This window comes from Primulina huaijiensis, chromosome 2 (assembly GCF_012295235.1).
Source record: "Primulina huaijiensis isolate GDHJ02 chromosome 2, ASM1229523v2, whole genome shotgun sequence".
Lineage (NCBI taxonomy): Eukaryota > Viridiplantae > Streptophyta > Magnoliopsida > Lamiales > Gesneriaceae > Primulina > Primulina huaijiensis.
In genome coordinates, this window is record NC_133307.1 from 340,745 (window position 1) to 352,617 (window position 11,873).

At 36.8% G+C, this 11,873-nt stretch overlaps 1 protein-coding gene across 2 annotated transcripts; it reads left to right on the forward strand.

The window, feature by feature from the left end:
- The first annotated feature begins 397 nt into the window (after positions 1-397).
- On the forward strand, positions 398-8,620 carry LOC140962554 (sucrose nonfermenting 4-like protein). 2 transcript variants are annotated; one of them, XM_073421508.1, is made up of 13 exons: positions 400-914; positions 1,058-1,142; positions 1,829-2,020; positions 2,500-2,634; positions 2,724-2,783; positions 3,440-3,529; positions 5,353-5,487; positions 5,964-6,108; positions 6,260-6,433; positions 7,191-7,254; positions 7,359-7,428; positions 7,899-8,013; positions 8,184-8,620. In XM_073421508.1, the coding sequence occupies exons 1-13, from the start codon at positions 817-819 to the stop codon at positions 8,276-8,278; spliced, it is 1,458 nt and encodes a 485-aa protein (XP_073277609.1). In that variant the 5' UTR covers positions 400-816; the 3' UTR covers positions 8,279-8,620. The 2 variants fall into 2 exon arrangements, 1 of the variants encoding a protein (XP_073277609.1); XR_012172579.1 differs by lacking the exon at positions 8,184-8,620 and having other exon boundaries at positions 398-914; positions 6,260-6,440; positions 7,169-7,254.
- The last annotated feature ends 3,253 nt before the right edge of the window (positions 8,621-11,873 follow it).

The window sequence follows — 11,873 nt, forward strand, 5'->3', positions numbered from 1 at the left end:
AATATAGCTACAAAATATGGAAATTTCAATAAATAAGATAATAATTTTTTTAAAAAAAACTTAAAACTCAATAGTTCAATGCAAATCATCACTAAAAAGTAATGTTTAGTTTAGAAAAAATTATCAAATCGAACAATCTTGCGTGGGGAAATAGATTGAAATAACACTAAATACAAACATTTTACGTATAATTTTCACACGCAATTTTTTTTTTATAATTTTTTTGAAATTGGATTTATTAGATTAAACCGAGTTGAAGCTCAAGATCACTTCTTGGAAACAAAATATAAATTTAATTTTTTATTATTTATATACATCATAAATAAATAATAATTATTTATTAATAATAATAATATATAAATAAATAAAGAAATAAATAAATAAATAGATGTTAGGGTTAATTATCTCTCAACTAATATCCGTCCCTCCCCCCCTTCCCTTTCCTTTGATTACCACTGACAACACTTGCCCAATTCTTCTCGATTTCAAATGCTTTCCTGCAATTTCAATTTGATGCCTCTTTTGCATGTTATAACCTTCTAAATTTTACAGTTGGTGGCTTCTTCAAAGCTTAATCCGCGAAATCGTGGTTTTCGTATGCAAAATTCGTGGATGTTGCATCAAGTTGTTATTTTTGAGGCAGCATTCGCCATAATTTTTATTTGCTTCGGGCTGTTTTGTTGAATGAGTTTCTGGGTTGTTGCATGATTTCGTATTGCTGTTGAATCACAACAGAGCTTGTTGTGGGGCTATGTGGGTGATGTTTTACGGATAAATTTAGGATTTTTCGGGGTTAGATTCAGTGTTTTCTGCGGTATGGATTATGAGCATGAAAGTGGAATGGTGCTGATTCCCACACGTTTTGTGTGGCCTTACGGTGGGAGAGATGTATATATCAGTGGCTCGTTTACTGGGTGAGAGTTAATTAACTCAAACGTCAATGTACCATATTTTGAGTACTTACAGTTTTTTATACAGTTCCGAATTTGGTTATGCATTTCCTTTATTTTGCCACTTTTGTGATAATTGACGGAGTGTCGTATGCTTTTCGCGAAAGGTGGACGCCATGGCCTATGACTCCGGTTGAGGGTTGCCCTACTGTGTTTCAGACAATTTGTAGCTTACCGCAGGGTTATCACCAGGTTGGTTTTGCATTTTGATATTACGTTACCAGGAATTAAAGAAAGTCTCACTTTCTTTAGGATTATCTTAGTTTGGCTGGGAGATGCAATAAGTTTTAGTCCTTAGCCTTTTAATACCTGTTAAATTGTTTTTTAGGCAAATCTTAAAAGTGCTGATTTCGGGTAGTTTGTATCATGAATTACTTGGGCACATGTTTATATACAGAATAAATGGCTTAATCGTTCGAACCTATCTGGTGAATAGTGGGACTCTGGTTTCTCCAAACTGTAGATGGTTCTTTGAAACCTCATGGAATAAATGTACGTATGAGGGAATTGCTTAATGGTCTGGAGGAGAACATTGGTAATGATGATTTGTGCTGTTGAATGAGCTAATCCAGCCTGAAATTTTAATCCTTGTACTCTTCCTAAACGTTGGTGCCTGTGCTTGTTTGAGCAGCCAGTGATACATGATATTTTAGCCAGAGTAATTTGAAATAGCGTAATCCAGAGATGTCTCACTCGGTTAACTAGTCTCTAACTAGAATTCTCCATTAAGAACCATGAGTCATATACTGCAAAAAGAAAAAATAATGTTAATGAGTTGCTTTAATTTTGATTGAACTTGATAATATATGCCTCAGTCTCAGTATAGATTAGTGCTAGCTGTTTGAAATCTGTGATATGGAAAATACTGTTTCTTGCAGTTCAAGTTCGTTGTTGATGGTGAATGGAGACATGATGAGCACCAGCCTTTTATCAGCAGTAATATTGGAATTGTAAATACTATCCTCTTGACTAGGGAATCTGAATATCATCCTGCATTATTAAGCCCTCAAGTGCCCCACTCTGGCCCTGGAACAAGCATGGATGTTGATAACGTGGCACTTCAGCACGTGGTATGAGATTGCACCTCTCATCTTTACATTTATCATGAGTGTCTCCTGTTACCCTTTTTTTACATCTTCAGGTCTTGAGCTATTGTTTTGGTAACTTGTGGCAACTAATTTTGGCCTTTTTCCGATCAAGTATGGAAGAACATTGATTCATTTATTTTTCAATATTCACCATTTCCTTTCCAGTCCGCGCAGTCTTAGGGTGTGCTAGAATTAGTTGCTTGACATATTTTTCTTGTTTATTTGTTTTCTAGTATTATTTAATCTTCATTGCTACAGTTTAACCTAATCATTGGGAAATGAATTCGGATTTGATAATTTTTTATTCTCTAGCATTTCTTAGTCTGAAGATATCTTGTTTTTGTATCTAATTGTTTTCAGCTGTTCCCACCGTCTAACTTTTCTGGTACTGATATATAATAAAACGAAAATTATTTTGATCAATCATGAGAAAAATTAGCCTGTAACTGTCACATTCACAGATTCGCTCCTCTGCTGGAGCATCGAACGGGCCATTTCCAACGATGTCAGATACAGATTTGGTGATGTCCCAGCATCGTGTTGCTGTGTTCTTGTCTTCTCACATGGCATATGAGTTACTTCCTGAATCAGGAAAGGTCTGAGCAATTATTATTTGTCCTGATGTTAACTTTCATATGCATGTCAACATTTTTTGTTCATTCATGAAAATGGAATTTGTTTGCAGGTTCTTGCTTTGGATGTGGATCTTCCTGTAAAGCAAGCATTTCATATTTTGCATGAGCAGGTACCTTTTGATATTATTTGAACATTGGAGCTATTTCAAAGGCCCACTGGACGGGCTATTATTGGTTTACTATATCAACAAACATCGACTATCTGCTTCTCCATTACATAATTACCTGGATTATTGTTACATGTATATTTGATAGCTGAAAACAGTGATACACTTCATACAAAGTGACGATATTGCTTGTGACTTGATACACAACAAGCACAGATTATCTGCTTCACCATTACGTAACTACCTGGATAATCGTAGATGTATATTTAATAGCTGAAAATATCGATACACTTCAAGGTGACAATATTGCTTGTGCCTTGATAAACAACAAGCACTGATTTTCATTTACAACACCAGTCACCCAGTTTTGCTCCTTAAGTTTGAATCCCAGTACTGACATTTTCTGCGTATAGAACAAAAATTGATAGCTTAACACTAACTATTATTGCACATGCATTTTCTTAAAAACAAAGTTCTGCTGAGAAGTCTCATTTTTGTAGTTTCCTCATATTGTCTGTACTAACCAAAAGTGTTGTATTAATGTCTGCCTACAAAAAATCGTTTTGAATGTTTCTGTTGTACTGTTTTTTCGATGCTTTTGTTTACCAATTTTTTTCTGCTACATGCATCATGCTTCCGAACCAAATGATTTGATGCAGGGAATCTCTATGGCACCCTTGTGGGACTTCTCGAAGGGAAAGTTTGTTGGAGTTCTCAGTGCGCTAGATTTTATTTTGATTATGAGGGAGGTACAAACTGAGCTCCAAAGTTGTCTTTTTGTATCAGAAAGATGATCGATTTTTTTTAGATCCACTTCCTTTGCTGCCCTTTTCAATTATTAGATGAGTTAACCAACTTCATCCAGGACATGTTTGTTGATATCATGAAGGGTCACATTACCCATGTAACAAGTACACCTAATAACATTGTATGCTATTCTTAGTGCTTGAAGGCTGAAGCACAAAGGGAGAGTCGATTTGTTTCAAAGTTATTAATGCATTACTGAATATTAAATCATATTAGGCTCCATGATTAGAATATTTCTGATGTTCTTGGTTTGATGGTCATCATCCTTTAATTGTAGCATGTCTTTCTCAGCATACTATTGAGTTTTTAGAAATCTATGCCTTAAAGTTCGCTTGTCTTTGTTATGAAAGTACTGGAACTTATGGTACATGATTTGTCAGATAAATTTTTAGATGCTTTCCTCGCGCAACACCTTCTCATAATTTCTGGTGCAAGACCAGAACTTGCTCAATTTGTTATTCCATTGGTACTCTTTCATAATTTATATGTGAATGGAGAATTGATTGCTATAGTTGGTGTATGGTAAGCAATTAACAACTTATCAGTTATTTGATAACGATGTTGAACATAGTTGTCAATCATGCGTAGCGCAAAGGTTGCCCGTGGCTATAGCGCATGACGAATAACGTAGCGAGAGCTATTTGAAAGTAAAACGTTACAAATATATAAATATATAATATATAGCATGTAGTGATATCAATTCAACAGTTCATACTTAAGTAACAAATATATAAGTTCAAAACATATAAAACTTCAATTCTAAAACTAGGAAAACATAATCTAAAATTCATCTTCATCTTCTTCGTCAAGATCGAGACCATCTTCTTCATTTGAAATTGTGTAACTCTCGGCATCATCATCTTCTTCACTTTCTTCATCAAAGTCGAATTCATCCTCTTCATCTATGACATTAAGTGTTGTACATGTTCCTATTGGCCTTTTCCCTCTAGACTTAGATGTGGCCGCCTTCGAACATCCAGTAGGTGTAGATGTGGTTGTCTTTGAGGCCCGCGTAGATGTAGGGGACGCCTTCGAGGCCTCTTCGGATTTCCTCAATGTATAAGGAGCTTCATCTACTCCAACAACATCTGCAACATCTTGCCAAGTCAAATAATCACCATCACGAACAAAGTCAGGCTCTTCATCCTCCAATTTCCCTACCAATCATTCATTGTCATCATCTACTTCACTCAATATGATAGGATCGATGTTATCACGACTATCATATTTACGCCTCAGAGCTCTGTTGTACTTAATGAACACCAAAACATTCAGGCGTTCTTGCTCCAATCTATTCATTTTTCTTGGAATGAAGCTGCATTATTTATACAAGTCCGGCGAGCCACGAGCAACGGAAGAGGAGAAACAATGGAGAATTGTAGGGTTATGCTAGGGTTGATTGGGAGAAGCGGAAAAGATCGAAACAGAAAAGGAGAAGCAATGTTGAATTGAAATAGAATGACTAAAAATTGTGCAAATCGAGCCTAAAAATTGTGCAAAATGGGCCTACACACATGCATTACTTTTAAAAAAATGTTATTTAGCTTTGCTTTACGATAGCGCCGTTATCGCAATGATAGCGACGATAACACTTGCTACTTAGAAGTTCAGTGCGCATAGCGCCCTGTAGCCACGGGGCTTCGCTTCGCATTCCTATGCTCACTATTGACAACTATGATGTTGAGCGTTTTATTAGATTTTGTTGTGAGAAACCTCGAATTTTCTATTTTTATTTTCAAAATAATGTTTTCAATTGGTTTGGCAGCTTGGCAGTCATGGCTCCAGCCCAACAGAGGAAGAGCTTGAGACTCACACTATATCTGCTTGGAAAGAAGCTAAATTATATATGAACAATCGTATTGATGGGCGAGGGAGTGCAGTTTCTAGACAACTCGTGCATGTAAGTCTTGATTTTGTATTGTTGGATGCTAGATTTTACATTTTGTACTGGAACCTGCCACAAAAAATTTTGGTGCTCTTTAATTGAATGAAAATAACAGTTGGAGTACCTTTTTTTGTTGTGTTGGAATAACTTTGTGTGCTGTAAACCATCACACCCAAAACTAATTTACAAACAGATAAATAAGTTCATTATTATTTCTAACTTTTTCAGCCTGAAGTCTGAAGTTGTACACCATTCTTAAAAGCATTTGTTATCTTCTGCTTTTGTTTGGTCTTGTATTACTACAATGATATGACATTAAGGAAAGTATTTCAGTCTATATAGCTAGACTAGCAGATTAGATTATATAATGAACATGTGCCGGGTGCAAGATGCAATTGAATTTTATCGTCATCTGCAATCCATTGGTTGCTTGTCTTGTGCAATTTTATTTGCAGATGGACTATTATTTATGTTGACGTGATGAGTTTCAGGCTGGTCCAGATGACAGTCTGAAATTGGTTGCTTTGAAGATTTTGCAAAACGGTGTAGCCACAGTTCCAATTATCCATTCTCCTTCTGAGGATGCTTCAAACCAACACCTGTTATATCTTGCTTCTCTTTCAGGGATACTCAAATGTGAGAAACTGAAACAGCTGCTTATGTTATCATCTTGTACATTTGTGCTTGCTTAGAAAATGACGTGTAAAATCTCTTTTTTTTAGAATAGAAGAGGAAAAGGTCAAATAACTGGTGTGTGTATTCTGTTGTGATCTTGTTCTTCTGACAGGTATATGCCGTTTTTTCAAAAATTCAACAAGCTTGTTACCAGTACTTCAATTACCAATTTGTGCAATCCCTGTTGGCACTTGGCTTCCCAAAATTGGAGAGCCGAAGGGGCGTCCGCTGGCTTTGTTGAGACCAAGTGCTTCACTTAGCACAGCACTGAATTTATTAATTCAAGGTAGCCAGTAATCTTTATAATTGCTAGTACTCTAAAAAATGGAGAGCAACTTAGATGGGTCCATATCCCTTCAATCGTTGCCTTAATTCGATCTGCCAACTGCGTTCCTTGTCCTGAAATAATTCACATGTGCATCAACTAATTTATTATGAATTCTTAAACATTTCAAATTTTCAATTGAAATCTGGTAATTGTTAGAGAACTCCCCTCGACAATGGTTGCCGTTTTAGTGTGGCTGAGTAAGTTTTGTTTGACCCATATGTACTTTTTTTACGATCTTATTACGAATTATTTAATTAGAAGCATGTGAGACTGGATTTTGTTCCAAGGAAATGGCTTGAATATTCAGTAAATTAGTAAGTTATTTGTGATGAATTTATCTTTTTATGAACAGGGATCATTCAATGTGAATGCTCTGAAACTGAGTTCTCCTAATGGTATACAAGGAATGAGTTTCTCAATTCTGTTAGTTGCATGCTCATGTTTTTATCCATCTTTGATTTTGTCGTTTGAGCCTAATTAGGTAGCTCTGAGAATGTTTAATCTTACATCTGGAAAAAAAAGAGAGAAAAAATTGTGATAGAATATGTAGGTATCCCATAAATCAATTCCTTGAAATGATAACTACATCAGATTGCTTTATAATTAGTATAAAAGCTTTATTACGTACATTGAAGATGTTATTCCCTAGCCATTTGATATGGCACGAACTGAAGCTGCTAATTCGGATATCAGAAATCACTTTTATTTATTGCAGCACAAGTTAGTTCGATTCCTATTGTTGATGATAATGACTCATTATTGGACATATACTCTCGAAGGTTAGTAAAATATTTCAGTCATCTTTCAATTGGTAGTGTGTGTTGCCTACGGTTGATATCACTTATCAGCATTGCATAACAGTGTTCATTGATTTTTCAAGCAGTGATATAACGTCTTTGACCAAGGACAAATTGTATACGCACATTAATCTTGAAGAAACAACTATTCATCAGGTATGAACTATCATTCAGTTGGCATTGGATGCTGCTGAAAGGTCAAGTTTATAAACTTTTATTTCCAAGCATTTAAACAGCTTGTTTCTAAATCTTTCCTTGCGAGAAAAAAGCATTGACTGGTGGGAACTTTATTTGAATTCAATGAATCCATGCTTTTGCTGGGAGATAATCATAAAATGGCAACTGCTTGTTAATTCTTTGCTCCAAGCTTGTGACAGGAGCTATTATCTGCACTGGCTCTAATCCTGTTAGGTTTCTTGTTTTTTCATGATATTGGGACTTCACATTACTAATGTAGGGGAACTAACTACAGTTGATTTAAACTTTAGTGGTCTCTAGAAACTTTGAACTAGTTTATTGAAATTGAAACGCGTGGAAGAAAATGGTTGCGACCTTTATTAACTGGATGCTAAACTATGAATTGATGTTGTCTGCTTGTTCATGACCGTCCATTGTTGGAATTATAGGCATTGCAGTACAGAGACGACCCCTTTTCAACTTATGGATACACGAGCCAAAGATGTCACATGTGTTTACGCTCTGATCCTCTATATAAGGTCATGGAGAGATTATCCAAACCGGGTTGGTTTTTGTTTTTTTTTCTTAACATACTGTTCTTCTAACAATTTAATTGTGTTGGAAATAGTATATTTGGCTCAATATTTGTAGTACATCTTTATATTTTTTGGTCTATGTTTCTTGTCCTCTCCTTATATGGCTTTCTGGTGGCTTTCTTTTGTTTTGTTTTCCAGAGGTGAGACGCCTTGTCATTGTGGAAGCTGGAAGTAAGCGAGTAGAAGGTGTCATTTCACTGAGTGATGTTTTTCGGTTGCTCTTGGGAACTTAAAACCATGGCCACGAAAAATCTTGCGATGCCATTTTACGTACATACAATTGGACTGACCTCGCATAAGTTAATAGGCGGAAAGATGACAGAAGATGTGATGTTGGCGGTGTTGCCTAATTATCTGGAGGCTAGTATCTCAATTTTCTTGAAAAAAATGGAGCTGCCAGTCGTTGGCTTATGGTGTAGAAAGATGGGAAAAAAATATATGGAAAGATCATTGGATATTTTTTTCTTTCCTTTTTTTTTTTTTACCAATTCTTGAAACGTGCTGTGTTGTATTAAAACCATTTATTTATAGTATATATTTTGATTTGGTGGATGCACGTTGTCAAAGAAACATCAATTGAAAAAAAAATGCATATACTATGTGGTTGCCATTCGATTTTGTCATGCTACTGTGGTCTTAGTATTCTAATTGCCTTATAACTAAGATTAGTAATCTATTAAATGTTATATTTATATTTAAAAAATTCATTCAATCATAATAATAAAGAGTTAAATACTTGTGCATTTAAAGAAAATAATAAATATCAACTAAAATTTTAAACTTTTTAGAAGCAGAAGTGACTTGAGAGCAACATGATCTAACGAAATCAGCAAGCGGATCATCAATAGAGAAAGCTGTCTTGTGCTTTACTGCTTGATAATCTGATTCCACGTGAGAAAGAGCTCGAGAAGCATCTGATCGCTCGGATGCGGCACAAGTAGACATGCATCTTGTGGGATCAGAGAATAATTAGATAAGGTCAAGCCCAAGTAGCTAAAGCCCAGGCCCATGACAAAAAAGTTGAGAGTCCATAAACTCTGCACGAGTGATCCAATCCAAATTCAAGTAGGGGATAGATTTATATGCCTATTATTCGATTGTAGATTTTGTTCAACTTGTTAGATGAGCAGTATAATATTCATCTCTACATTAACCTTCAGCTTGATTTTCTAACTGAGAGCGAAGCCAGTTCAGTTCTTCGAAAGGTAGCAACGGAGAATTCTGAAATTGCTATATGGAAGAAGCTTGAACTCCTCTACATGACTAAGTCTCTGGCCAATAGACTCTATTACAAGCAGAGGCTATACTCATTTAAGATGGCAAATGACAAACAAATCTCAGAACAAATTGATAATGTTAACAAGATCATTGATGATCTGGTGAATATAGACGTTAAACTGGAGGAGGATAAAGTGTTGGTCCCACTTGCGGAATTTGAGATAATAAAACCCGAAAATAAAGAATAAGCTGGACACCGAGATTTACGTGGAAAACCCCTAAAAAATTATTAGGGTAAAAACCACGGGCAAGATGAAAAGAATTTCCACTATAATATTTTGTGGTGTACAACTCACCCACTGTGTTTCCAAAGAGAACACACACTCTCTTAATACAGGAGAACAAGCACCTCACAAATATTATAGAATGTTATAAGATGAGAGAAAACTCGGAGAAGGGATAATTTCAGAATGAAAGGGGAGCTCTATTTATAGAACCCCTTGACCGTGTGAATACGCGTTAAAAACGCGTATTCATATTTCCACGAAATTGCCAACCCGCGTTTTGCTGCCTCCTGCCTTTCTTGACTGACGGCCCCACCTTCTTTGAAAACTCTTGCCGACATTTCTCTCACTTGGAGCAATCTTGCCATTCCTGCTCCTTACGTTTCCGCTAGACCACTTGAGGATCTACACCACTCAAACTTATCAGTGTTCACTGGCTTGGTCAGAAAATCAGCTATGTTGTCCTTCGTATGGATCTTCTGCATATCCACGCTTCCTTCCTCTACTACTTCCCACACAAAGTGAAATTGAATTCCAATGTGTTTAGTCCTGGAATGAAAGGCTGGATTCCTTGTGATGTGCAAGGCACTCTGACTGTTACAAAACAAAGAAACATTTTCTTGTTTGTGCCCGATCTCCTCCAATAATCTTTTAATACATATTGCTTCCTTGCAAGCTTCAGTAGCTGCCATGTATTCTGCCTCCGTTGTAGATAATGTCACAACTGTCTGCAGTTTTGAAACCCAGCTTACTGCTCCTCCTGCAAGTGTAAACACATAACCAGTAGTAGATTTCCTCTTATCAGGATCACCTGCATAATCTGAATCGACATAGCCCCTGAGTGTAAAATCTGATCCTCCATAACATAATGCAGCATTCGAGGTACCCTTAATGTATCTAAGGATCCTCTTAACAGTGCTCCAATGCTCTCGTCCAGGATTTGCCATATACCGACTAACTGCTCCCACTACTTGAGCAATGTCCGGTCTTGTACTGATCATGGCGAACATCAAAATTCCCACTGCTGATACATATGGTACTCGAGACATCTCCATCCTCTCTGCTTCACTGCTAGGAAACATCTCGGAGGATAACTTGAAGTTAACAGGAAGAGGAGTCAATATTGGCTTACTATCTTGCATGTTGAAACGTTGCAAGATTTTCTTCAAATAATTTTTCTGTGAAATCCAAATCTTTCTGTTACTTCTGTCTCGGTGAACTTGCATCTCTAGAATCTTGTTTGCTGGTTCCAAGTTCTTCATATCAAATTCCCTAGCCAACTGTGCCTTCACAAGACCTCTTGAAATACGTACAAGGGTCTGCACTCAGTCTGTTGTATCTAAGGCGCATGATATAGGAATCAAATCTTTTGTACCAACACCTCGGCGCCTGTTTGAGACCGTACAGAGATTTGTTCAACCTGCGAACTAAGTTCTCTTTGCCTTTTTTCGTAAAACCTTCTGGCTGGAGCATATAAATTTTTTCTTCAAGATCTCCATGAAGAAACGCCGTTTTCACATCTAGCTGTTCTAGATGTAGGTCAAACACTGCACACAATGTCAGCACCACTCTGACTGTTGTAAGCCAAACCACAGGAGAAAATATCTCATTGAAGTCAATGCCTTCTTTCTGAGCATACCCTTTTAGCACCAATCTAGCACGATACCGCTCCACTTGGTTATTACCATCACGCTTGATCTTATAGACCCATCTGTTTCCAATGACTTTCCTTCCTCGTGGTAGTGTAACAAGATCCCAAGTTTGATTCCTGTCTAATGCTTCCAATTCTTCTTGCATTGCTATCATCCACAAAGATACATCCGAGCTTTGAGTAGCCTCGTGGAAACTCGATGGCTCACCATCCTCTGATAATAGACAATATGCAATATTGCTTTCAGTGACATAATTTGAAAGCCAACCTGGTGGTCTTCTGTCTCGAGTTGACTGCCTCACATTGGAAACTTCAGACTCAACATGTTCTTGTTCTTCGTGCTCTAGTACTGCTTCACAAGAAACTTGACCTTCGTCTGTCTCATTTTCCACCTGAAATATAGTAGTTTCTGAATTCGGTGTGCCTTTGTCTCCCTTTACTTTATCTTCTTTGAAGATAACATCATTGCTGATGACAAGCTTGTGAACAGTATGATCCCACAAGCGAAACCCCTTTACTCCATCAGCATAACCCAAGAAGATACATTTTCTGGATTTCGAATCCAACTTCGATCTTTCTTGCTCATTGTACAGAACGTACACAGGACTTACAAATGTATGCAAATTAGAATAATATGTCGGCTTCTCAGTCCACATCTCCATCGAAGTCTTCAGA

What these genes read in the sequence shown, in the direction of transcription:
- LOC140962554 (XM_073421508.1), top strand. Translation starts at nt 817, where the DNA reads ATGGATTATGAGCATGAAAGTGGAATGGTGCTGATTCCCACACGTTTT. An exon ending in ATCAGTGGCTCGTTTACTGG is followed by an intron (nt 915 to 1,057) that starts GTGAGAGTTAAT and finishes TTTTCGCGAAAG; the next exon opens with GTGGACGCCATGGCCTATGA. An exon ending in TACTTCCTGAATCAGGAAAG is followed by an intron (nt 2,635 to 2,723) that starts GTCTGAGCAATT and finishes ATTTGTTTGCAG; the next exon opens with GTTCTTGCTTTGGATGTGGA.